Source organism: Mugil cephalus, chromosome 18 (genome assembly GCF_022458985.1).
Source record: "Mugil cephalus isolate CIBA_MC_2020 chromosome 18, CIBA_Mcephalus_1.1, whole genome shotgun sequence".
Taxonomy (NCBI): Eukaryota; Metazoa; Chordata; class Actinopteri; order Mugiliformes; family Mugilidae; genus Mugil; species Mugil cephalus.
Window position 1 is genome coordinate 8,517,709 of NC_061787.1, and position 25,804 is coordinate 8,543,512.

At 41.6% G+C, this 25,804-nt stretch overlaps 1 protein-coding gene across 4 annotated transcripts; it reads left to right on the forward strand.

Moving 5' to 3' along the window:
- Window positions 1-3,071: 3,071 nt before the first annotated feature.
- On the forward strand, window positions 3,072-25,581 carry rbm33a (RNA binding motif protein 33a). Of its 4 annotated transcripts, none has more exons than XM_047568873.1 (19): window positions 3,072-3,269; window positions 7,437-7,515; window positions 8,114-8,162; window positions 8,608-8,681; window positions 8,805-9,102; window positions 10,837-10,965; window positions 11,281-11,449; window positions 11,580-11,821; window positions 13,186-13,519; window positions 14,288-14,349; window positions 17,080-17,209; window positions 17,647-18,017; window positions 18,415-18,681; window positions 18,869-19,174; window positions 19,482-20,246; window positions 21,985-22,173; window positions 22,803-22,988; window positions 23,329-23,417; window positions 23,584-25,581. In XM_047568873.1, exons 1-19 carry the CDS (start codon window positions 3,251-3,253, stop codon window positions 23,630-23,632), a joined length of 3,807 nt encoding a protein of 1,268 aa, XP_047424829.1. In that variant the 5' UTR covers window positions 3,072-3,250; the 3' UTR covers window positions 23,633-25,581. The 4 variants fall into 4 exon arrangements, with proteins under 4 accessions (XP_047424829.1, XP_047424831.1, XP_047424830.1 ...); XM_047568875.1 differs by having other exon boundaries at window positions 18,445-18,681; XM_047568874.1 differs by having other exon boundaries at window positions 17,647-18,005.
- The last annotated feature ends 223 nt before the right edge of the window (window positions 25,582-25,804 follow it).

The following is a 25,804-nucleotide window of genomic DNA, read 5'->3' on the forward strand; positions in this document are numbered from 1 at the left end:
CCAATACAATGAGGCTTCAGTTCACTGCTCACCTCTCTTTGGTGTCTCTCGGGGTCTTTGTTGACGTTTGTCAGCCCAGGAGGAATTTGGGGGTTAGAATTCTGCAGTAGTCTAACGGTAGACTCAGACAACAACTTTGACTCTTGGACTTAAGCACAAAAGAGGAAAAAGGAATTTTGCTCAGAAATAAACAGGCTTTGACCTTACAAGGAGGCAAAATCAAAGGAGTGACTTGAATGAGGATTAGGCCACATTTTGAATTTCAGTCAAATTAGCCAAACTTGAAAAGGTAAAACATTTACATATATGCCATTTTTGCTGCAGCATTAAAAATGAAAGAATATTTTGTATTTTTGACTGACTTTCCAGATTTGACGGATGCAAATATTTGTATTTGAATATTATTTGTTGAAATATTAAAGAAACGTGACAAGTGGGAGTGAAGATTTGTCCATATTGATGTGTCAGGTCACCTCCAGACAGCACAAAATCTGGCAGCAATGCAATTCAGAGTCTTGATACAATCAAACCCTGACTTATACAAGTCAACCCAGCATGATGATGATCCCGAAATAGACCAGCTACCGGTTACTGTATGATCTCGTCATGACAGATGAAAACGCCAATGCTAACAGCTGTGAAGCACATACAACTAAATCAGGTCATGGTATATTTTTTAATAATAAAATCTCAGTTTATTAGAATCTATTGCATGACCATCCATGTTTTATGTAAATAGTCATGTGACCTATGTATATATATATTATTCTGTGAAAGTCTATGGAAATTTTATCTTTACCATCCTGAATGTTAATGCAACTTTATTATAATTACCTGTCTCCTTTACATACTGAAACTATATTTCATAATGATTTAATGGAATATATCATAGGCTACAAAGGTTTAAGGTCACTAATGGAGATTTTGCATTGACTTTGCATATAAAATAATTTTGTTGTCACAACTGATAAAATCTGCATAATTATTTCTGTGTAAATGCAATCCTTGAAAAATGTACATACCTGTCAGAGTATCTGTGTTTGCCCCTCCCTTTTGCTTCTTGCCATAGACTTCATGCATTTGCTAAAATCAGATAACCCCCAGAATGATCTGATATAGAGTTCCTTATAATGCCAGCATATCTGCATGCATTTCTCTTTCTCTTAAAGTGCCAGTCACAAATGTTCAGTGGGGTTGAGATCTTTCATGACTGTGGAGGAAAGTTCATGTCAGTATTCCCGGGTCTTCTTTGGCTTTGCAAAGTTATGAGGAATGTTTCGAATCACAGTCCTGCTGCCGTACAAATCCGTCTCTGCACAGATGCAAACCAGAGGGTAGTAAATGTTTCTGCTGAACAGAGTGCTACTTCTACTTGTTAGAGTAGTCAGTTTGTTGCAAGAGTCCGGGTCAGCAGACTATCCGCAGACTTAAATATCCCCTCCATGTTCGACTATAGGTTTGACACAATCCTTGCATTCTTCTGTTCCGCTGCTACAAATCTCTTTTTTTCCCTCGTCATCAATTGTAAAATACTTTTATATCCAGTACCACACCAAGAGTTCTGCCTTGTTTCCCCTCCTGAGATGTCTTTTAGAGACTACGGCCTTCTTTTTCTTTTGACAGAACTTTCACTGACTGGATTCTTACATTCTTTATTTAGCAATTTCTGCATCTGTGATGAAGCTGCTTTTCTATCACTCAGCGAACAAAGGTTGACGTATTGATCTTCTGCTCGTGTGGTAACTTTTGCTCTGCGTGATCACACTCTGAATAGAAGTGGTCCAGTTTACACAAAGCATCTTAGAGTAGAAACTCTCAGGCTTGGTGTTTTTCACAATCATAATAGCAGCAGGCAATATTCTGTAAGAAACTTAAAGTAAACAACAGGTGAATAATGGCTGCATATTGCTTTACTTGAACAAGCCTCTGATGAATAGATAAAATCAACCTGTCATCTGAACACTGCTTCGCTACAAGGGTGTTGAAATGGTTTGTGTCACAATTTCTTTTATTTCCTTCCTGACACAGAAATGGTGCAGAATCTTGACACTCATATTTATAATTTACTCTCACGAATTTGGGATCCTACTGTACACCCATTTCGTCAGCAACCATGTGCTTTTTCAGGTCACTGTGAAAGGTTTCCAATCAACGATTTTTTTTTCTGCATGGAATGTACATTTAAACATTACAAAGCAAATCTCTTTCTGCATTAAGTTTCTTACTTAAAGCATTATTTACATCCATCATTTAAAACCTTGAAAAAATAGCAAGGCAGTTTGAGGGCAAGTTTAAGATAGCTAAAACATGTTCATTCATTTTTTTTTATATATATATTTTTTCCACTTGTGTATTGATGATGCAAATATAACATGCACAGAGGAAAAATGTAATAAATTAACATCAGTTCTGTTCTATAGAGTCGGTACCATAATTTATCATAAGGCTAATACAAATGAGTAAGCGGTTGACAAAGAAACTTATGCACAGTATAAATGAAGATCTACTAGAATAGAAGTAATGCATCTATAGTGATCATTGTTTTTTTGTTGTTGTTGTTGTTTTTATTAATGATGCAGCTTTTGAGTTTGTGGAAGCAATATTAAATTAAAAGTATTTCCACAGTAAATCATTTACCCACAACAAACTCTTGTCGTGAACTGTATGTGTGGTCATGTAACATCATCAGCTATATCTTGTATCTGTATCATCATCAGATTCTACATGTTTGCTTTAGTCAGATCTGTGACAGATGGATGTTTGTCTTGTTTCTCCTGCTGTTGTCTTCTATTTCTTTTCTTTTCTGTCACCACCTGGCTGGCTTTACTTAGGCAGATGGGTCCCCCCCATATGAACTGGATTCTGCTCAAGGTGTTTCCTTGCCACTGTCGCCTTTAGCCTTGCTTTTGGGGTTTCAGGTCGGATTTTATAAACGGTCTTGGGACAATTTGTATTGCTATTGACGCTATATAAATAAAATCAAATAAAACTGAACGTGAATACCAGTTTGTTTACTGGCCTGTGCAGCAGACCAAGGGAGTTGGTGTCTCTCCACCCACAATGCATCATCACCACCACCACAGCTGCTCCACACACTCGTCTCTGCCATGTTTGTACTCGGGTCGTGGACAGAAAGTGTCGCCGCATAAAAGCCGTTCTCCTATTTTTCTCGTGTTTTGCACCACCATAATGGTGCAGTGGTGAAGGTTGAATTTTGTTGTCAGACTTCAAGCGGGACGGGCCTTGCACCATGTCAGACAACGCTCAGGGTGAGTAATGTGTCGACAATGTTGGGTTAGCAGTGGAGCTAACTATGGCTACAGCTACGGTAGGCCACAGGCTGCAGCTCGGCTAGCTACATTAGCTGTACCACGAAAAGAAAATACACCGACCAGACATGGTTGACAATAATTTGTAAACAGTGGTGAGTTTAAGCGAACGGTAACTTGCTAAATAGCGAATTATCCGCAAGTCAAGTGGATCCGCATGTCTGGGCGAAGACATGAGCTAACGCTAGCATTATTAGCATGGTAGCTTGATTTAAACAGGTGTATAATTGGTGGGAAAAAACTCTTCTTATTGAATAACTAATGCTAAATTAACATAACAGTGACTAGCTGCTTCTCATGTAAGGTCGCTCTTGAATTTCCTGAAGGTGCTACAGTAGTTTTTAAAGCAATAATTTGAACGTAAGTCTTGTACTTGGTGTTGTCTTTAGCTACGTTTGTTAGCATAATATATCACAAAGAACATGTAGTTCATAGTCTAATGGCCGCGGTTTATTAAGGATCTGTCAAACCTGGTCACACACCGTTAGCTTTTATTTATTGGCCTTGTCGTAAGGGTTGGTCCTCTGAAGTCACGACTGTATAGAAACTGTGACGCAGTTTACGCGGTGTGTTTATTCCACGTTTTCTGTTGTGTTTGATTAGCATCTGGTTGTAGATGGCACCAGGCTGTTTATGTTGTAGTCCTGTCCATTCAAGTTATTAGAGGTAAATAAGATAGTTGCAAGCACACTCAAAGTAGATGTGGTTTACTAGAGGACCTTCTCATAGACTGGGGGAAAACATGTTTTGTTGTTAGACTGTACAGTTAAATATGTCACTTTATTCCACAAAGTTTTCTTAAAATGACAGATTTTATTGAATGTTAACAGTTTCCCCATTTGCTTAAACATACATGCAGGGTTAATACCAGTGTAACAAGCGTTTTGTGTTTCTATGGGTGAAACAAAGATTAGGTTTTGTTCCATATTTGCGTAATGCGTAGCCGTTTTCCTTAGTCAACATCATATGCACATCATTAATGCAAAAACCTGGTTAGTATCCCATGTATGAGTACGGCCTGTCTGGTGCCCTGGACAACAGTTGTGTCTTTAAACTTCATGCAACAGAGGGCGGCACTTCATAACAGTTTTTATCATGTGCTTTAGTGGTCTGTTATGTCTGAGTAGTTTGTAATGATGCGGATGGATTTAAAAGAACGACAGTTTTACTCTAAATGTTTGAATGTCTGTCTCACAGCAGGAACGAGCAGACGGCAAAAAATAAAATGAATGAATGATTTCAGGCTCCTGTTTTTTGTGCGTGCTGCCTCACTGTAGGAGTCTGCACGCTCCCTGCAGAAACTCTTGCAGCATCCTCTTTGTGCATGTGTGTGTACTGTCTGCAGCAATTGTTGGGTACCATGCGTGAGTCCTTCTCTCATTTTAAGCAGGAGTTAGCATGGCTCTCTAACACTGTAGTAAGCTCTGTGGACAAAGGAGTTAAGACAGTTTGCCTCTGATGAGGGGTGTCCTGATCTGGTTATTTTGATCGGTATCGAGACCACGATTTTAAACAATTGGATTGAGCATATCGCCAAACTCAGTGGTTTGGTACTTGTATTAGGCTGCCCTAAACCAAAACAAAGCTTGAATATGTGAGTTCACTGGAGGTACTTTACACTGTCTTACAAGCCAAGCATTTCCCATTAAGGGCGCACTAACACAAGACAATCGCTCTGTACCCAAGCATGCTTTCCCCCTAAAGTCTGGATTCTATGGCTAGTGTGAGTGCAGCCGTGCTACGTCTGAGTAGGGTAGCTTTGTTAAGCATGTGCACAAGCACTGTTAAGTGTGCAAAACATAAACCAAAACTTATAAAGCAAGTGCCAACCCTCCATCACAACAACAATGGAAGAGGAAGAGAGTTGATTATTCTGAAGATAGTTTACAAAGAACAAGAAAGTCATTGCAGCCTTGTTGTCGTGTTCACTCTCCATTACGCTGTGGTTTTATGATGACATTGCACCATGCGTATGTTGACGTGATGACGTATGTGTTTGGAGGTAACCATAGCTCGGCCCGCTTGGTTCAGGGTAATGTGAGTGCAGGCCAGTGGGGGAGTGGGGAATCTGTGCTTTGGCAGGGTACCGGACAACTGTCCCTAGTGTGAGTGCACCCTGAGAAGAAGCTTTGTGTGAAATATGAGTTAGGGATGGGTGAAAATATATCTCGATACATTTTTACCATTCTGGCGATAACGGCAAAAATCATGATGAAAAACATTATAATTCCAGTCCACGTTTTTAAGTCTGTCACTATATACTGTCTTGAGAGTCCCACAAACACTGCTCTAAGATGAGGCACTGCTATAACCCCAATTTACCGGAGGATGTGGCTGCTTTCTCCTGACGTATTTACTGGCTCTCGTCGTGCTCCGGATTGTACTTGTGGTGGAATAAATTTGTTGTGTTGCAATCTGCAATCTTGAGCCATTATCTTTTTTTTTGCATATGGGACAAGTTTTGTTCCACATCCACCTTCTGATTTCCAAACCAGTTCCCTTTTATTGATGAGGAGCCTAAATAAGCCGTGGGTGAGGTACGAGAATGTCACACGCAGCTACGTCATCAACTTGCGTTTATCACATTTATCGCGAGATGGTAAATTCTCATTGTGGGGATTTTTTTCTTTTACGGTAAATCGTGTATGATAAGTTACCGTCCATCCCTAACGTGTGTCTCTTAAGTGCCATTTCCAGGAGTGTGTGAGTGTGTGTGTGTGTGTGAAAGCTAACACTGCTAAAAGCTGGGGCCATGAAACTGACTGTGTGGTTTGTATTTGTGGAAATGTTAATGCGCCGTAAAGTGACAACATTGTTTTATGTTGCTTGTTTTAAACTTTATTGATTCTTGGACTATGTTTTGAACGCTGTACAGTTATATAATTGCAGACTTAGTCGCTCCATGTTGGACAGACGGATACATATAGAGCTGTCACTCAGCTTCTGACTGACAACAACAACGTCTTGTCTGTAGGGTGCTTTTAAAGACTTTCGGTCATGTCGTATAATTACCAGATTTCAAGGTTTTCCACTCACTCCTCTGTTTATTATCACTTAATTCTCTTTTTTTTTAGTGAAATGGAAATTTATCCTTATTTTTATTTCTGGTTACAACTGGTGGCATCTAACCATAGTCAGATAAAGGTCATTAAAAAATCCTCAATTTGTCATTATTTTTAGCAATCCATTTTTTAGGGATGTAAATTTTAAACAATCGCTTTGATTTGAAGTTAATAATCACTGAACAATAAATAGTTTTAAACGCATTAGGGGTTTCAAGGACAGACAAACATCACATAATGTTGTTTTTTTAAATAAAGTAGTTCTCATACCCAATCAGTATGATAAATTCACTTGTTTGTATTGTTTTGCAGCCATTCCATCATTAGCTATCTGGTAAATTTGTCAGTATTTACTTCCACTGCTAACCTGTATCCAGTGACGCTAGTAGTTTTAATGTTCTTTCAAGCATATAGTCAATCCTGCTGCAAATATTAGCAGTGGAGACGGCTACAGATGCTCTGTATTTTCTGACACTCGCTCTGTGTTAGCCTTTCAAAATCATGGTTTAGCCTTAGCATGAGCTTCTGATAACTAGTTAAAACAGAGAGAAATCAGACACAACTTTATGCTGCATTGTTTGTCAACACGACTGCCACTGTGAGCAGAGCAGGGAACTCTACATATCAACAACTACATATAAGGCCACTTGAATGTAATCTAAAGGAAGCTTTTAAGGATATATATTTTTTAATATTTTATATGTTGTCAACGTTTGCACATTGTTGTTTACATTTTTTTGTTTAGCTGCTGCACTGTAGGCCTTTGAGGAAGGTAATTTCAATCCTGTATCGTGTTGCACATAAAGTTGACTTGACTAAACATTTTCAAGCCATGAGAAAGGTTTTAGAGGTTTACCAGTCTCTGTAATGAATTACACCATGTCTGTACTTGCAGCACAGGTCGTTTGCAGTCGTGTTGTTTATACTCGCTGTATAATGCTTTAACATTTCAAACCGTACTGTAGAAAATGGTCTATAAATTATTAGTATAGTCAGCTGCACTGATTAGAGTGATTGTATAAGTAAAATTGATTTTCTCTTGCAGATTATGATTTTGATGCATATGACAAACCTGGCGCTGAGCGGTCACGCAGGAGGAGAGGTGAAGATGATGATCTCGAGAGGTAAATCAGTGCGTCATGAAAAAGTAATGCTGTACAGTATTGAACTCCTATTTCCCTGCAATCTTTCCTGTGAAAACCATTCGTGCACAAAACATTGACATTTTATTAGCCGAGGATGTGTGTGTCTAATGTAATAAGTAAAATATGATGTACTTAATTAACTTAAAATTCACCACATTTGACAAGGTTTTTATAGGACAGTTAAGTCATGATCTTAGTGAAAACAAACACTCGTTGATAAATCAAGTGCATTGAGAAGCATTAAAATTATTGCTTTCATGATACGGACTGTGAAGATACATGTTTTAAGTACATGTTCTATCTACGTTTGTGGTTAATGTTTAAGGTTGATGCTTTTAAAATATAAGTAAAGCATGTAAGACACTGCACTTCCATAATCAGTGAAAACCTTATAAATAAAATATGTTTTGTTATTTCTAGATAATGTAAATTTTACACCTAAATTATATTTAACTTAATATAAGGATAGATAGTGTGATTGTATTGCAAGGCATCTTATATTTATTTGTAACAAAAACATTATCTGCTATTGTCTCACTCTGTTAATGTGTCATTGGTTGTGTTTTGTCCATAAAAGTGATTTGGAAGAGGATTTGCTGGAGGAGGATTGGCTATCAGGGAAAAAGGTAAGAATCAGCAAGAACTCTTCGAATTCTGCTTCTTGTTTGCTATGTTTTTATGCTTGGCACCAAAAAAACAAACACAAGCTGTGTCAGGATGGTTCCCCTGCTTGCAAACAGGAAAAGAACATCCAAAACATTAGGTGATAGCGTTAGGAGAACATTTAGAAAAATAGACGTGACCAGTGGACTTGGAGCAGGTGGCTCCTCCACAGGGGGAATTGTTGATGTGAACCAGGAGGAAGTACAGTGGACAAAAAAGCACCGTGTTGACCTGCCCAGATTGCATTCACCACATGGGAATTGAGCATCCCTTTGGGGTTGGAGGTGGTCCCCTGCCCCCACGCCTGAGACACATGCATCAACGAAAGGCAGAAAACCGACGATGAAAATTACACAATTTCAAAATCGCATATTGCAATGTTCCTTTTTTTTTTTTTTTTTTTTGCAGAATCCTTCAGAAATGTCAGATGAAGAGCTGAATGATGACCTCCTTCAAAGTGATGATGAAGATGTGAATATGAGGTAATTACGTCAATACTCTTGCTTTCAAATTTCTCTTTTTGCTTTCAACCTGGCACCAACCTTTGCTTGTGTGTTCACCACACTTAATTTCTGTTCTCTGCAATGCTTTTGTTTGTTTTGTAGCGGTCAGGATGTCAGCCTCAATGCCACATACAGTTTGGGCGCATCCTATGACCAGCAGGACAACTTGCAGGAAGCGGACTACACAGATGACGTTGTAAACCTGGGTGCAGAGGGCTGCGAAGAAGGGGAAGGGGAGGAGACGTATCAGCAAGAAGAGGAGTACACAGAGGAATACAGCCAGGAAGAGATGGCCGAAGACCAAATAGATTACCCCGGAAACCTCGTCGATGGTGACGACGGCTACCAGGATGAAGTGCTAGACATCCAAATTAATGAGCCCATAGACGGTGAATTTCAAGTGAGTTTTCACGTTTGCTCGCTCGCATGTAGAAGCCCGTGCACACACAATCACACAGACACACATTCTCCCACTCCCCCTTTGTGTCCTCCTCTATTGTATCCAAGAGATAATGTCAGTTTTCTTGTCTCCGTAAGGGGACAGTCAGGATTGAAAATCTTTTCAGGGGAAGGAGATGTTGTTTGGTGTTTTTAGGCAGGAGAGGATTAGATTCATTATCACTTCCTGCCAGTTAATTTCTCCATCTTGCTGACAAAGTTTTGTTGACAGCTTGTTTGGCATGAGGTAATGCTCTGCTGTCGCCTCCAAATCCCTGTGCCATTGTGACCTTGGGGCCTGTATCTTTGGGGGAGTAAGAAGCTTCTTTGTGTTGGGGAGATGTGCTGCCAATCGGCAGAGGTTAATGTTGGGGGCTTTTATCTCTGGCTTTAGACTGGATCTGATAAAGTCTCATGCAGGTGAAAAGATTATTGACCTTCCTGAGGACACTCCATACAGTTTTCTAATGATTGATGTGAGTTTCCCTTTTATTCGTTTCCCTTTCCTCTTAGCACGGGCTAAGAGGATCAAAGATAAGACCAGATCCATGTGCAAATGTCTGTTATGGTCCATTTACCTTGGTGTGATTGTGTTTGGCATCTGACAGAGATATATTAGCCTACCTCCTTTTTCCAAACAAAGATAAGATGTTGACCTTCTTAGTACAAGTGGCTGCCTATTTTGGATTTTGGGGGGGATGTCTGCAGGTGCGAATGTGTATTTGAATTATGTGCAAAAAACTGTTTACAAGGTCACTAAACTGTCTGGCCTTGACATTTTGCTCACCGTGGTATTCAGCGAGCATTATGTGGAACAGTTTAAAGGATTAAGCTGTTGTGTTCCCTTGGGGCAGCCTGTCCATCCGTCTGGTTTGCTAAGAGTGTATTTTTTTCTTTTTATATGTGCTGCTGTTGGCAGGTTAACAGAGCACAATGCTAAACACTATAGTTTGACCTACAGCCTGACCTTATTTAGCTGGATTTGCTAGAGGGTGTTACGCAGGTAAGAGGTTGGAATTACTAAAAACTCACATATAAGAGCCACGTGGCACACTTTGCAATAAGTGAAATATGCGTATTGTGTCTTACATGAACTGATTACATGACGAGTTCTACTGAAATGTTGTTGTGGAGTAGGAAGAAAATGATTTGTCATCTCCCAGAATGCTGCAGTGCAGCCAATAACCGAGTGATTTGTGAGGAGTCAGTCAATGATATTTTCACCATCATTGAAGCGGAGAGGAGTGTTTTTATCTGTGCCTGCATTTCTGTATATCATGTCAAACATTTACATCTCATTGAATTTCAAATGCTGTCAGGAATAGTAATGAAGCCTTGCTCCCACTGTTATGGTAATTTGCGTTCGTAAGGGGTGGGGCTGCCTGGTGCCTCCCCAAAATCCTCACCATAACATTTTATTGTGTTTGCTCTGTGTGATTCCTTAAAAAAAAAAGGTTAAAATTTTATTTGTCTAAAATGCAAAGCACATCACCATTAAGCTCGCTTGTAATTTGTTTGGCCTCGCATCTGTCATACTTATTTCTATTTGACCTTAAGTATCGTAAACAGTTTTTTGCATTAATAAGACATTTTAATTAAAAATATATAAATATTAGTATCTCTAGCAACGACTGTAAAGACATCCAAGATTTTTTTTTTAACACTTGAGGGTGTGTTGTCTGTGTGATCTTTAAAGGATGAAGAATATCAAACCTCCTATGGAGATGGAGACCAACAGGAGGAGGATCCCGAGGAGGTAGGGCGAGAAAAGCAGCAGGATGAAGACGCCAGTACTGAGGGACTTGGAGTCTATGACACAGAGGAGGTACGCTAAGCCACTCTCATCACATTGGTTGTATTTATTTTAAAATCTACCATGAAGCTTAACAGAGGTCTAGATATTTTTATATATATATGTTTTGATGCGTACTGAGAAGTTGAAACATGATTCTAATTAAAGTCTTTTGCTTTATTATTTGAGAAAATATAAATTCAGCAAAGGGACTTGATTAGCACAGGTTCAATCAATCAAATCCAACTGTATTCAGAAAAAGTCTCAATAACCCCAAATATGCAGTATATACTACTGCGCTGATATTAAAAATTGTGAATGAAATAGTAGGATGTTGTTTTAAACCAGGGTGAAAATGAAGCTCAGCCTGAAGAAGAAACAAAGGAGGAATCGGATGAAGAAGATGAGGAAGACGAAGAGTCTGGCCGCATACGGTTTAAATCTGAGAGGAAGGACGGGGCGGTTGTGCGGCTGGCGGACGCAGGCAGCAAAAGGAGAAACATTCCTGAAACACTCGGTACTTATTATTCATGTTGGGCATAATTTATACTTGATTCATTGACAGACAGAGTGAAACGTCATATGTTTTTTTATTTATTTATTTTTTTTGTTTGTTATTGAATTTCTCCCGTTCCACACTTTATCAGAACTGTCAGAAAAGGCCAAGCAAGATTTAATGGAGTTTGAAGAACAAGAACGGTATAAGAGACAAAACCGTTACGGAGGCAGAGGCCGAGGAGGAGGAGGAGGAGGAGGAGGACCAGGAGGAGGGCGAGGAGGCAGAGGAAGAGGAGGATTCCCTGGATTTGGAATGGCAGATTTTAGGGGAGGAACCAGAGGAAGAATGAATGACCAGAGGATCCCCCTGATGGGAAACATGGGCATGCAGGTAACCATTTGCACAGGCATCCACCTGAACTACTTTAAAGGGATGATCTATTTGGCTACTATTGCGTCACTCAGTCCTGAACCACTTCTCTTGAGGAGCTAAAGGGAGGCTAAGTGCTTCACTGGATAAGATGATTTGAAATGGCTGAACCTTTTGCCCTCTCCAGTATCTAAGACACCCTCAGCCGTGGTCTTCTACACAAACAAATAAGTCACTGTCCAAAACGAGTGATGGTGTGAATTATTGAAAACAATTTGGCAGCTGTCCATTCAGACAGCGTTGTCCAAAATAAAATAAGTTTTTGTCCAGAATTTGGTTTCTTTCGGACAATTATTTTTTAATGTCACTCCAAGCATTTTAATCCTTTGAAATACGCGGATCATCAGTTCTTACCAGGCCGTTGAAGGTCCATGGAAAAAGTCACAGTAAATGTGTAACTCGAACAAAAAGAAAATGCCTTTGGCCCTTCATACAATGCAAATGGTGTTTATTTGGTGCCTTCAGATGCATCAAGTAACTGATTTTTTTTTTGGCACACCCTGGGTTATTTGTTATGCTGCCATGATGATATTATAAAAAGTTAGAAATAAACCAGACCGACCAGCTTTATAACATTTTATTCAGCACATAAAAACTGTAGGCGTGTTGGGATTCTTTAAATTTGTAGCCCAGGGCCTCAGGTAACAAACAAAGCAACAAAAATATGTGGGTCTTTCCAGTGGTTCACAGCTGGAGAAACCCAAGAGGCTTAAAATGATTCTTCTCAAGGCTGCATGACATTTAACTCCAGTGCTGCCTTATTCTGGGTTGTATTAATTAATGATAATAGGCTGTAAAATTCAAAACAAAACATTAACACTGGAAATGAAAATTTAATGGCGCACGGATGACATGCCAGAGCCACAAACATTCTGCTGACTGCTGTTAATGAGTGTTTGCTTTTTTACAACAAACGGTAGTTGTCAAGTTTAACCATTTGAGTAATTTGGTCACTGGCATGTTTGTTTGTTTGTTTGGATTGACCAATTATCAGGGGTCCATTTAAAGCATCACTTGACTATATAATCATTGTTTCGACGTCCGTCTTTTGGGTTTGGAGTCAGCGTTGTTATTTCTGTGCTAGTAGGTAGCCTGACTGTTTCTTGTTGGTTGGAAATTTTTAGAGTGCGTTTCCATCTGAGTGGCTTGTTGTCAATATAAATAAATATGTAAATAATTTCAAGGTACCATCTTCGCTCTTGGTGGTGAATTAACTTGTTGGTATATTTTCATAATACTGCAAGCGGCGATATCAGAAATGTGTTTTGACTGGTTATTCTGGTTTTCCCTCCTCTCCGTTTCCCCCACTTCTTCCTCATTATCAGCCGAGCCGAATGCCTCCTCCTCATCAGCCTCATCCGCAGCACCTGCAGTCCCAGCAGTCCCAGCAGCACCACCCTTCACGTCCGAGAGGACCACCTCCTTTCCAGGAGCACGGGCGCCCGCTGGCCCAGCAGCCCCTTCAGCCCCTCCAGCCCCTCATTCCCTCACACATGGCCCATCGCTCGCCGCCGATGCGACCCCAGATGGAGCCCCCGCCGCGGATGATGAACTCCCCGCCACCCAACTTCCCTCAGCATCACCAGCAGCAACCGCCACAGCCCAAAAACATCCACATTAACCCGCACTTCAGAGGGCCTACATCATCCTCTGTGCAAGGTATGTTAATCCAATCCACTGCTTTTTGTTGTTGTGCTCTAAATACCCAGAAGACCCAGAAATAGATGCAACTTTTAAACTTTGTGGACTTAAGATGCAGTCCAAATGTATTTAATTCATCCAATTTTTATTGAAGATCACAATTCTTATTATTCCCCAGCATTGTGCGACGCTGCTCAGTCAGAAAGATCCTCTGTTGAGCTGCATACCTCTGTGGTTTAGCTGGCATTTACCCTTTTGTTGGAAGTTGTATCAGAACAATATACTTTTGTTTGGTTGAATGAGAAGTTGTCTTTGCAAGTTCTGGGCTGTCCCCCATTTTTTATTTATTTATTTCTTTCCTGGTGGGAATAACATTTCTTTCCGTGTTATGGTTTATCTGTTTAGTCCAGGATTGAAAAAAAAAAGCCTGTCAGCATGTTTAGATTTCATGGGGATTGGCGAAACGCTAGCAACGTAAATATCTAATCTACTGAATTGTATTGCGTCAAATGTTGTCGAACAACAAACGTCTTATTCGTTTTTGTTTGCACAGCCGACCATTAAATATTAAATACACGAGAACAATTTTCTAAATTTTTACAAGGACGTGAGGGGAAACAACTTAGCTGAAATTTAACATGTACGCCCGACTAAGAGCCTGTAGCATGGAGATATCTAATGGTCTCCTTCCTTTCTACAGTCACCACCCTCTCTAATTTTAATTTTACTCCCCTCCCCCCTCCGCCCTCCTTTTCTTGCTCTCCGTTTCTACCCCTCTCATTGCAGTGCCCTTGATGCCTCCTGCTCAGAGCCAGCCCAGACCTGCTGTGGGTCCTCAGAGGTTCCCTGTGAGTAACAGCTGCTCTTCTACCTCCCTTTCGCCTCACTTTTCTCCCCCTCTTCATACAGTTGATGTCCCTTTTTTGCAAGGGTAATATCATTACTTCAATTATACTGTCTGCCCTGGCCAAATACTGTTGAAGCAAATCTGTAAACACTGATAGGAGTCTGGCTGCACAACTGGAAATGCGTGATAGCGGCTTTAGGCAGTAGACTTTCTGAGGTGGGAGCTGCAGTGGCGGGACTTACTTAGCAGCTCTTCATGGATGGACTGGGGCTCAGACTAGCCAGCTTGGCACATAATGGATTTGTGAAACTAGGATATACTGCCAGTTAAAATTCACTTTCCACAAGTTTATGTCCCAAAGGTACAGAGACCTTCTTTGAATGGTATCTGAATTAGTGAAACGTGGTGGCGGTGGTCTGGTGTTGGGGTGAGCCTCTTGCTTTTTTTCCACCATATATTATGAAGCCTGAATTTCACGTCAGGGAATGTGCTCAAAAGTCAGTGATATACTGTAAGAAAAGGTCCTTTATTTCACTCACACAAAAGCCGTCCAAGATGTGACAGAGTTGCCTTTAAAGTAATTGCTTTATTGAGGGAAATGGGTCGCTCGAAACTCAGCCAGCCTTAAGTTACTCCATCCTCGGTTAATGATGCCTAGGCATCAGGTGGCGCTGGTACTGACTGACACTTTCCTAGAATGTGCATTTTATATGGATTTATGCAAATTAGTCTTCAGAAATTAGCTGCATCCAATTGGATTGAAGTGGATTTCCAACCTCGCTGCCAAATGGGGCAGGCATTTGCACAGGAGTCGATTATTGTCCAAAAATGTCTTTTTTATTTACCATTTGTCCAAACTTCAGAGTTCGAACCGTGCATTTCACCCCTTCCCTGAAGTCTGTGGCTGTGCTAGATTTTGATAACGGCTGCAACAAGGTGTTTTGGCTCTTATCAGACAATGGAAGGTGGGGTGGGAAGGGTATGCAGTCAACTGGGCTGATGAACAGCATAGTGTTGGATTCCCCAGCTGTCAATCACATTTAGGCTGCTGTTGCCAAGGACACAATTTGAAATGCAGGTGACATACCAGCCGGCAACATCCCATTTATCAGTGGGCACCTGATTACTCATGATTATCATACATTATCATCCCATCGTATTTAATTGTTAAAAGGCCTGGTGAATGGGGGTCATAGCCTCTAGTATGACTGCATTAAATTTTTGATGGTGGAGACTGGTTTTGAAATATTAATCAGAACGCCAATTATAGTCATTATTAGGAATTATTCAGTTCAAGACATTTATTGTATCCTCTAATTAGCTGCAAATGTAATTTATTTTGATTGCTTCCATACTCAATAAAATGATGTTGAGAATATCAGAGAATCAATAATAAAAAAAATGCTTGTTTTGTCTGACAAACAGTCAAGAACAAAACTGAATAAGAGCCTGTTTCAGAGAAGAATACAACCAGTACATGTTAACATTTACTTAATTAATGAAACACTTATCCAGATTCACTTTCTGTTGATCAGGCTGACTGTTTTCAGTATGAGCTGCAGTCACTAATAAGTCTTATATAAACCTTTTTAATTTGTGCATTTCTTGTTGCATATTTTAACAAACGTGTCCCTTGATGAACACAGTCTCAACTCTTAACGATTTTGCACATGAACTAAAAACAAAGAATATGCACAGAGGCTACCAGTCTTTAATGAATACTGTCTAAGATGCCACAATGAAACCCAGAAACAAAACATCTCCTTACACAATTACTCAATTATCCCTTCTTCGTTAAGTAACTTGACTTTTGTGCCCTCTTGTGCCATTTTTTTTTTTTGTCTTGGTTTTACCCTCCCAGCTAAGAGCTATCCTAGCATCAGTTACAGACCCACAGACTGTTTATCGAGGATTAGAAGTGAGAGGATGAGCTGTGTTATTTGAGAGGTATTATATGGACACCAGAGTCCTCATTGTGCAAACCTGCCTGGCTGACCTTTTAGAACGGTATGATTGTGATCCCCTGTCTGTGTAAGCCCCTTTGATTAACTTTATGTTAAGCAAGTTTTTGGGACTCTGGCCTTCTAGCTTTCTAACACCTCTCCTCTCTATAATACCTCCACACAGCAGTGGAATAAGGATGGATTAAGCCTTGATAGCATCTTAAGTAATTTACAATAGGCTTGGAGGAGGCAAGCAGCCCATTTGTGGAAGTGCCACGTGTTGAATAGCAGGTTAATTTTTCAACAGAGATGGATGTTTAAAAGAATAAAGGAGACAGTTATGAGGGGGATTCGAATTCCAAGGAGGGATTAAATGGTTGTTATCTAGTTTTCCTTGGAAGATAGATTGCGGAGTAGCGCGCACGCAATGAGGAGAAAACTGTCCAACATACAAAGTGGTTGAAACAAAGATGAGGGCACTTATCCCCTCCTGAAATACCCTTTCCTTGTTCGAGACGCGCTTTTAGAAGGTTTATAAACAAAGTCCTAAGTAACATTAATGCAGGTTTGCTCATGAATTCATGCTGAAGGGTTTCTTTAATATTGGCATACATATTGATGTTTACAACTCAAGATTCTGTGTCTTTTTAATGACCCTAGCACTTGAATTACAAGCGCTCCCTGCTTGATGCAATACCCCGCAAATTCCCATTTTAATTAGTTTAATTTGTTTGTGATTATTGAGTTCCAAGAATGGCATATAATTCATGAGTTTTGTGTTTTCACAGGGACCTGGAGACTTCCAGCAGCACATGCCTGGTAATTTTGGTCAGCCCCAGCGGCCCCTTCATCACATGGAGCCCTTTAGGAACCAGCCACCTCAAGGCCCCCAGGACAGAGAGCCACTCTTTATGGGAGGTGAGTCTCACAGTCAGCCTTGACGAGGGTTACAAAGCTCTCTTAGCATATTTAACCCTATTCATCATCACCTCTGGCGCTATACCTACAGGGTATGCTTCTAGCTTTCTGGTGCTGCTCTATTAGCTGGACTCATGTTAAATGCATGTGTATATATATACATGCGAATGACCCCTAGAAACAGCATTAAACATACATAGTTCTTATTTTTCATTCACGGTGCTAGTCCAGAATTAATAACCCACTTGACTGTTTACGCCTTTCACCTTGATAGAGTTGTCTGTTTTCGTTTCCCCATGCCATAACACTATACATCTGGAGTGGGAGTTACTGGTGTATTGCAAGTGTTTCTCATCAGGGGAAAAAAAAAAAACAAAAAAAAAACTCCTGATCTTTTTTTGTATTGTTGTTATTTTGTCTTCCTGGTGTGGGAGCAGAGCGCGCAGATCCGACACAGTTTCCAGGGCAGCACATGTTTGATCACCAGGGTCCCAGCCCTCTGATGAACAGCAACAACAATCTCCACCAGCAGCAGCAGCAGCTGCCTGGTCAGGGCCACATGGGCTTCGGCCCGCCAGGACCAGCCTTTAACCAGCCGAACCAGGGCCCGCTAGGACTCTTTCCGAGAGAACCCCCAAGACCCAACCTCCCTCCCCACCAAAGTCACCAGGGGATGATGAACCTGAATCAACAAGGTGGCCCCCCCAACCAGCCCAGGCCTTTCATGGGCCCTCGTCAGCCTTTTGGCCAGCAGGGGAACCTTTTTCCCCCTCCGCAGGTGCCGTTTGGGATGCAGGTACGATTAAGAGTAAGTGATTTTTATTTATTTTTTTTATAACCAGTAGATGTCTGTGTGTAGTTGTGGTTCGGTGTGTCTCTGTTTCTCTTCTGCTTTTGCAAATGTTTCTTGGATTTCTAAATATGGTCATTTAATCAGCCTTGTTGTAATAGTCATTGCTTCATAGTCACTGCTACTGAAGTGTTGATGAAAGAGACTCATGACTGTTTGGTGTCTTTGCATTTTGTCAAGAGACGTAGACAAGAGCGCCCTCTAGTGAGTGAATCGCTGCTGTAGTACAGGAAGGCATCAGTTAGAGTTAAATTAATGAGAGATGGTCCGATCTTACGTTTTGAGTAACTTACTAATTAGTTTTCAAAATGAAAATAAAAGCCAATGTACATTTTGTGTCTTTGTAATATTTCAGGGCTTAATGCACGGCCCGTCTGTCTCGCAGATTCCACATCATGACTCGATGTCCCCCCATCAGCCCATGCACCAGCAGCAGCAACACCATAGGCAGGACTTACCCCACCACCATCAGCAGCAACAGCTAAATCTCAACGACTCTCGCCCCATGATGCATCATGGCCAAAATCCTTTCCATCAACAGCAGGCTCACGGTAGCCCCAGACAGATGCCCCCCCGCCTTCAAAACACCCAACAACGCAACATGTCCAACAGGCTGAGAATGGTGAGAGACTAACACATGTATTTTCTCCTCAAACTATTAAAAATTGCACATATGTTTCTATTTTATCACGACGGCATTTTATATATACTGTCTTCCCTCAAACAGAATGGTAAAAATGTATGAAAATAATAAACTCTGAGTGATGGTGAACAGAAAATGAATTGTTTACATTTTGTCCTTTCTTCAGAACACACCTGTCTCCAAGCAAATGCAACAGCGCAACAGCAACCTGCGGGAGCTCCCTGTAGCACCTGGCAACGCAAACATGAACAGCGCCCGCCCTGCCTCCACCCACATGTCTCCCGCTGCCAACGTCAAGCCTGTTGCCAGGACAACACAAGGGATGCGTCCCGGGCTGAACACTCAGCTGATGTCTGACGGCGGCAGAGGAAGACGCCCGATGGCTGCGAAGACCGAACCGCTGCCCGGGGGAGCAGCCAAGGCAGCGGTTCAGAAGGAAACCCCGAACACACCATCAAGCACAACTCCACAGGTCAGACTTTTACGGAAAACATACAAACATAAAACAGCAGCACAATGACAAATAAAATTGTAATTGTTTTGTAGAGTGGGTGCCACAGACGCGCTAAGAAAAACTAATCACGAGGTTGCTGATAACAACAGTCTCATTTAATTGGAAAAAAACAGATCAATACAATTGCATTCATCTCTTGGGTTTTGACTGTGATGACATTTGAGCATCAGGCAACGCAACGTGGTTCAAATACAACACACTGGTGACACGGTTTGACTTCCAGTTAAGTGGAAACTGTTTTTATTTGGTTCTTTTTCTGCTGTAGGACCCTGATGAGGATGAAGAGACGCGGCAGTATCGCCTGAAGATCGAGGAGCAGAAGCGTTTGAGAGAAGAGATTCTGAGGAAGAAGGAGATGCGTCGGCAGATGCAGGCTGGCTTCAGAAAGAAGGAGCTACTGGAAAGGCTCAATTCTCAGACAAACACGCAAGGCCCCGATCCTGCACAGGCTCAGCCTCCACAACCAAATCAACCAAATCAGCAAACACCACAACCTGTACAACAACAACAACAGCAGCAACAGCAGCAACAACAACAACAACAACCACCACCACAGCCACAACAACCACCACAGCCACAACAGCAGAGACAGTTTCCTCAGAGGACACAACAATCATTGAATCACACATTAAAGAATCAAGGCAACTCCACCCCTCCCAGCGGCTCCGTTCAGCCCCCGACGCCACGTCCCAATGTCAAGACACGACTGCAGATGGTAAAAGGCAGCGTTCCACCGCAACAGACTCCTGGGCCTGGTCCACATCAGCCGTGGAAGCAACCTAAACAAAACCAACAGCAACAACAAAAGAACAGCGCTCTGCAAAGCCTAAACAGTCCTGGCGCTCAGATCCAGCCTGTTCAAGTTGCCCAAAAGAACACGCCCGTAACTCCTGCGACTCCTGGCTTGACTCAGACTCAAGGACCCAAACCTGGGGCCAAAAGAACTGTGATGCAGCGAGCCAAGAACTCCGGGTCTTTCGAAGGCCAGCAAGTGCCACAGAAAGTCAGAGTTGTCAAACTTTCAGGAGCGGTGAGCATACGATTTCATTTTTTATCTGACACCGTCTTTTATGTTTTGCTCTGACATTTATTTGATCCTCTCCAGCAGACTTTACCCACAAGGGAAACTACACAGTTTTGAAAGGAAATGCCATTGATTGCCCTCACTGTCTATTTTGTAATCTAGATGATATCTAACCTATGGGAATGACACAGTGATGTCTGTGTCATTTTGGCAAAATTGATCTGTTAAGAGTTTCCTCTCTTAAGCTTCGGGAACTGGTATTTAAGCCACAATGCCTTAACGTACATTTTACCTTTAGAACATGGGAAGGCTTTTAAAAGATGACATTTATCTGTGGAGTTGGGGACGCCTCATCACTGTTCTTAAAGGTTGATATCCTCTTTTCAGGACAGAAGAGTATTCTTAAGAATAGAGGCCTTGGAGACGGTAAATTGAGAATGATGGTAACACCAGTGAAGTCTAGAATTACCACTGCTGGCTATTTTTTATTTTTATTATTTATTTATTTTTTTTACTTGCTTGATAAGTTACTGCTGTGGCCTTAATTGCGCATTAAGCTTTATTGAAAAACCACAAAGACATGCATGTTAAACATTCATATTCATCACTGATGAGACGCGTCGGTGGGATGTGATAGTATTCGAAATAAGCTGCTTTCCGACTTCATCCCGGAGGATCAAGCCGCCGAGCCAAAAATCGCAGGCTGGCTGCAGATGAAGATAACTGGGTGTCAGTGCGTTAATGGAAACCTGCGCAGAGCTATCAGATGTGCCGCATCTTGGAGGGAAAAAAAGGAGAGCGGGATGTGAAGTGGAGAAAGAGAGATGGAAAGCAAAGAAAATAGCTAAGGTCTATAGCTGTGGTGAAAATAAGATTCTCCCGATGCTCCCTCTTCCATATTGTTCTGCTGTCATCAGCGGGAGCTTGACAATGTTATCTCCTCTTATTTTTCCTCACTCTCTACCTCTCTGTCATCCCTCAGTTGCTTTTTGCTATAACCCATCTCTCAGGTGTGAGGCAACAAAAGATGCCAATCCAAGACCCTTGTAATTAATCTTGGTTGAAGGAAGGGAGGGGCTGGGGAGGGGGGTTAACATAATACCTGTGTAAGAAAGTTGCCACTTTTGAGGATTTGGATTTGTATGGCTTAGGCACATAGATAAGAGCCAAATTATATTTTCATCAGGGGTAATACAAAGCAGCAGAAGACACAAAAGCTGTGGAGGGAGGGAGGGGGTGGGTTGAGGGGGGATGGGGGTACACATCGAGTTGCTGTCGTTCCAGTGTAATGCAGCTTAGCATTTGATGGGTGCAATCAGGAGCTGTGATTTCTATAGGAGGGATTAATCCATTTACTCTCAGCTGGGGACAGGTCAGAGATATCGCCTCCTTTCTTCCCTTGTATTGATCTGTCACATCTTTCTGCAGAGTCGGGGAAGGGACGACCTTCAATTCCTCGCTGCATGTCAACAGAGTTGAGCTGTGACTTTATTTGATAATGAGACCATCACCTTGTTGGGTTGATCTTTATTCCCCGCAGCCTGTCTGATAGGGATGTGACAGATTTTCAGTTTGCTTTGTAGATATGGCCTTGCCTTTTTTTCCCCTTCCACTGTTGTCCATAGAAAAAAACTTTGCTTAGTATGAGCATGGGTTTGTTATGCCTGCAAATGGAGATAAACACTGTAATTTTGTTTCCAACACAATAAGCTAAGTCATTTCCTCCATCGTCCCCCCCATTCAGAGTGAAAAGGGGCCTGAGTCCCCCAGTGGACCAGTGCTGCAGGAAGGCACCTGGCCAGCAACTCCTGTCAACCAGGGCGTCCAAAGGAAGGTAACCATGGCAGGACAGCAGCAGCAACAGCAGCAACAGGGACCAGGTGGAGTACCGCAGGCAGGCCGAGGCAACATGGGCAACCCACAGCAAAGCAGGGTATGTCATAAACGAGCTTTTATTTTTCTTCTGAGTGGACACAAACAGCCATATCTCCTACGACGTATTTATTAGGGGTGCAAACTCTTGTGTCCAATGGCAGATCTGTTGGGAAAAAGAAGCCAACATTTCTCCTGTAAAGTTGTCCTGCGCTGGTGGCACCATCCTGGCATTCAGGAGATGTAACAATCGAGCACTAGTTGTAATAAGACAGGACAGTGTGCCAGGTGCAGGAATATTGACAAGCTGAAAACACTGTTACACAGGAGGCTACACAAGGTCCCCTGGCCTCTCTGCACGCCTGTCACCACCAGGCTCCTGTCACAGTTACCATACTCGCTGACGTTGACAGGGTAAGGCAGCCACCGTGCTTGTATGGCTCCTCTCCCTTTATGCTCCAACACACACACACACACACACACACACACACTCACACACACGTGCTCTCCTCCGCCCAAGCTCATATAAAGATATGCCATGCCACATGCATCATGTTGTGGCGCTTACGCCGTATGATGAGTCAATCACGTGAAATTTTACCTGGGAAACTCAACTCTATATTTTTCGCCGGTAGCCTGTTGTCTTTCCCCCGTGTGGGCAAATTTTCTCACGACCTGCCGTTGGTACAGGTCGTCGTGTCGGGCCGGGGCCGAGGTAGAGGGGGTGGTCAGATGGGTCGAGGTCGTCCGGTGGCCACCAGGCAAAGCCAACGGGTTGCGGAGAGCGAACGCTGCACCGTGTCCATAGAGGGCCTCTCCACTTCAACAACCGACAGTCAGCTGAGGAATCTTCTCAGGTCCATCGGCCCCATAGAGGTAGGTACCGAACCCTTTGCAGTTTTTAACTGCGTTTGTGAAGCGTCTAGCTTTTGTAACGAGAAGTTAAAACGCTTTGCAGTTAGTCCGCTTAAGCTACATTATTTTTTTAATATGTCTGGTGCATATCTGAAAAAAAAACCCAGTATTTACCCACTGAAGTGGCAGTAATAAAATGTCCATGAGTGATCCCACAGCGCCCTCTGATGTAAAAATTAACGTTGGTTAGGTTAAAAAAAAAAAAACAACTATTTAATTATTCTCTTTCTCCCCGAGACCTTTACTCCCTCTTGTGGATGAATTGCGAGACGTATTCAGTTTCTATTTTCGTCTATTGCAGATGTTCAAAATGATTCCCCAGCAGAGGAAAGCCGTTGCTAAATTTTCCAGTCCCCAGCATGCAGCAAGTTTCCAGACGAGCTTCCACAGGTAATCAGTTCTGTCTTCCTGCTAGTTAAACGAATATACTGCGGTGTAGCTTTACATTTAATTCAATTCTGCTGCGCTGGTCTCGGGATTTTAACTGCTGTTCAGTGTTATTAGTGGCAGTGTCTCAACCCGCACCGGTTCAAACATTATCATGATTACTACACAGGCATATGATTGATTTGTCCCACATTGATGTGGTGCTGATTGATGGATGAGGAGCACAATAGAGCCAGGCAGTCCTGCTGCATCACGTCACTTTCCCCCGTCGTGGGAGCTCCTCATGCACAGCTCCTCTCTGGTCAAGGAGCATTTCTTCATCTCTTTTGGGGGTCACTGATATTCATCGTCTGCACCGAAGCGTCGTCCGTCGTTTATCTCCTGGAACAGTGAACACAAAGACATTAGCTGCGAGCATGCCTGTGTTTGTTTTTTCTCACCAAATGCCTGTAGTTGTGAAACGGCACTGGAGAGACACTGGACAGTAAATCAACTTCTTATGTAATTTGTGAAGAATGTGTTTGTTTTGTTGTTTTTTTTTTTGCATCTTACATGGACACTAAGTAGAACTTATCATGGGATAATGGTTGCTCCCCTCCTCGGTAACATTAAAATTCAAAATGGCGTTTTGATTTGGACGTGACCCCTTCATAGTATTTTTTTTTTCTTTTTTAATATATATATATATATATGTATATTATTTGTGGTTCAGTGTTTCCGTGCAGGGAATGGTTGTGGCTGAGTATGGTCTCTCCGTTAGCAGTGTTCCTCTTCCTCTGTAGATGGCAGTATTTCACCACTATTGGCTTCATTCCTTCCTCCCCAGGCAGCAGGTCTTTCAGTACGAGCCTTTAGTTGTTTCTTTGGTCAATGGCACTACCTAGTGGTCACCTTGCTTGCAGACTCTAAAAGCCTCAGACTTATTAGTTAACATTTGACCAACTGCAGTGTGTCGTTTGAAAGTTATTTTCAAAAAAATCCCAGTGGTTTTGAGGAAACGTCGGTGTTGTCTTGAGTGGATTTTTCTGGTGCTATTCGGCTACAGTGGGGAGAAAGTTAAGATCGTCTCTCTCGTTTCTGTTAGCGTTTTTGCTCATTGGGGCGTTGCTCTTTGTTCTCAATATCACCTGGTCTTTTAACAGTTGGCTGTAATTAATTTTTTTGGATATGAATGTCATGCCTTTTTCGATGTATATTTTAGTTGCATGTCTGATTATGGATAAGTTACATTTAGGTTTCTCGTTGGTGCGCTGGGAGAGCGTCTCAGTAATTTTTTATGATGACGACTTAAATCTGTATTGCTGGGCATTTGTTATGTTTGTTAGAACTGAAAGAACGGCAACTCTTTGGTAAGATAAATACATTTCTGTTAAGTTCTGCTAGGATACACTTCTGGGTTTTGAATAAGTGATCCTGGGGCTCATACGTGTACTCAGAATAATACTTTTCCCTCATATTTTGGCTTAGATAGAAGAAATAAGTTCATCACAAGTCTTTGCCCTAAAAAAATGTACCCCTTTTATTATAATTTTCTGAAATTTAATACTAAAAATCAAGTTTCTTCAGCATAAAGTGACTTTATTTTGAGCCCTTCTGAGCACTTGCCTTTGTTTGGGTGGTGTCACCACATCCCTGAAAACCCAAAGTCTCTTTAATGTTAAATAAGCTTCAGTTTAATGTCATAAATTCTCCGGTTTTCAGCGACTGTTTTTCATCACGCAACATTTTTCCTCTATTCTGGATTTCGAATCGGTTAAACAAAAGTTCGTTTCTACAAGATTGCGGTGAAATTTTTGTACGCAAACAAATGTGACATAGAAAGCTGAGGGGGCAACCATCACCTGTGTAGCGATCATGTACGTATGTACGACGACAACTTTCATTCAGCATCGATCTTGCAACTTTCTTTTTCTTTTTTCTTTTTCTTTTTTTTTTGGAGGTCTTCTCTTCTAATGGTGTTGTAACAAGTTAAACATTTTTATATGTAAAGATGTGTCCAGACATGAATCATTTTACAAGTGGTTTGCTTCTATTTTAGAGACGAAATAAGAAATGACTTGACCACATTTCTGTTTATAAGACTTAAAAGTTCGAGGGAAAAATAAGAAAATAAAAGCATGGCCAATATACCGTGAACATGCAGGTATGTGAAGCCGGTTAAACTTTAGCCCAAAGATGTGTGGTTGTGTGTGATGTCCATGTGTCCGGTGCCTTTATGAACATGTGTTTTAATCTCTGTGCCACATTTGTACATATCTGGTTATTCACTTGCAACATATACACTTTTATATAAAAAATAGCTTGAGACAAAAGTTATGATTAATTGTAGCATTATATACTATAATAGCACTAACATGGCAAGATGTGCTACCTCATAAAGATCAAGGGGA

Bases quoted from the DNA above. Each gene is read 5' to 3' on its own strand.
- rbm33a (XM_047568873.1), top strand. The intron at 11,822-13,185 runs GTAACCATTTGC...CCTCATTATCAG, and splicing joins TGGGAAACATGGGCATGCAG to CCGAGCCGAATGCCTCCTCC. The intron at 13,520-14,287 runs GTATGTTAATCC...CTCTCATTGCAG, and splicing joins TACATCATCCTCTGTGCAAG to TGCCCTTGATGCCTCCTGCT.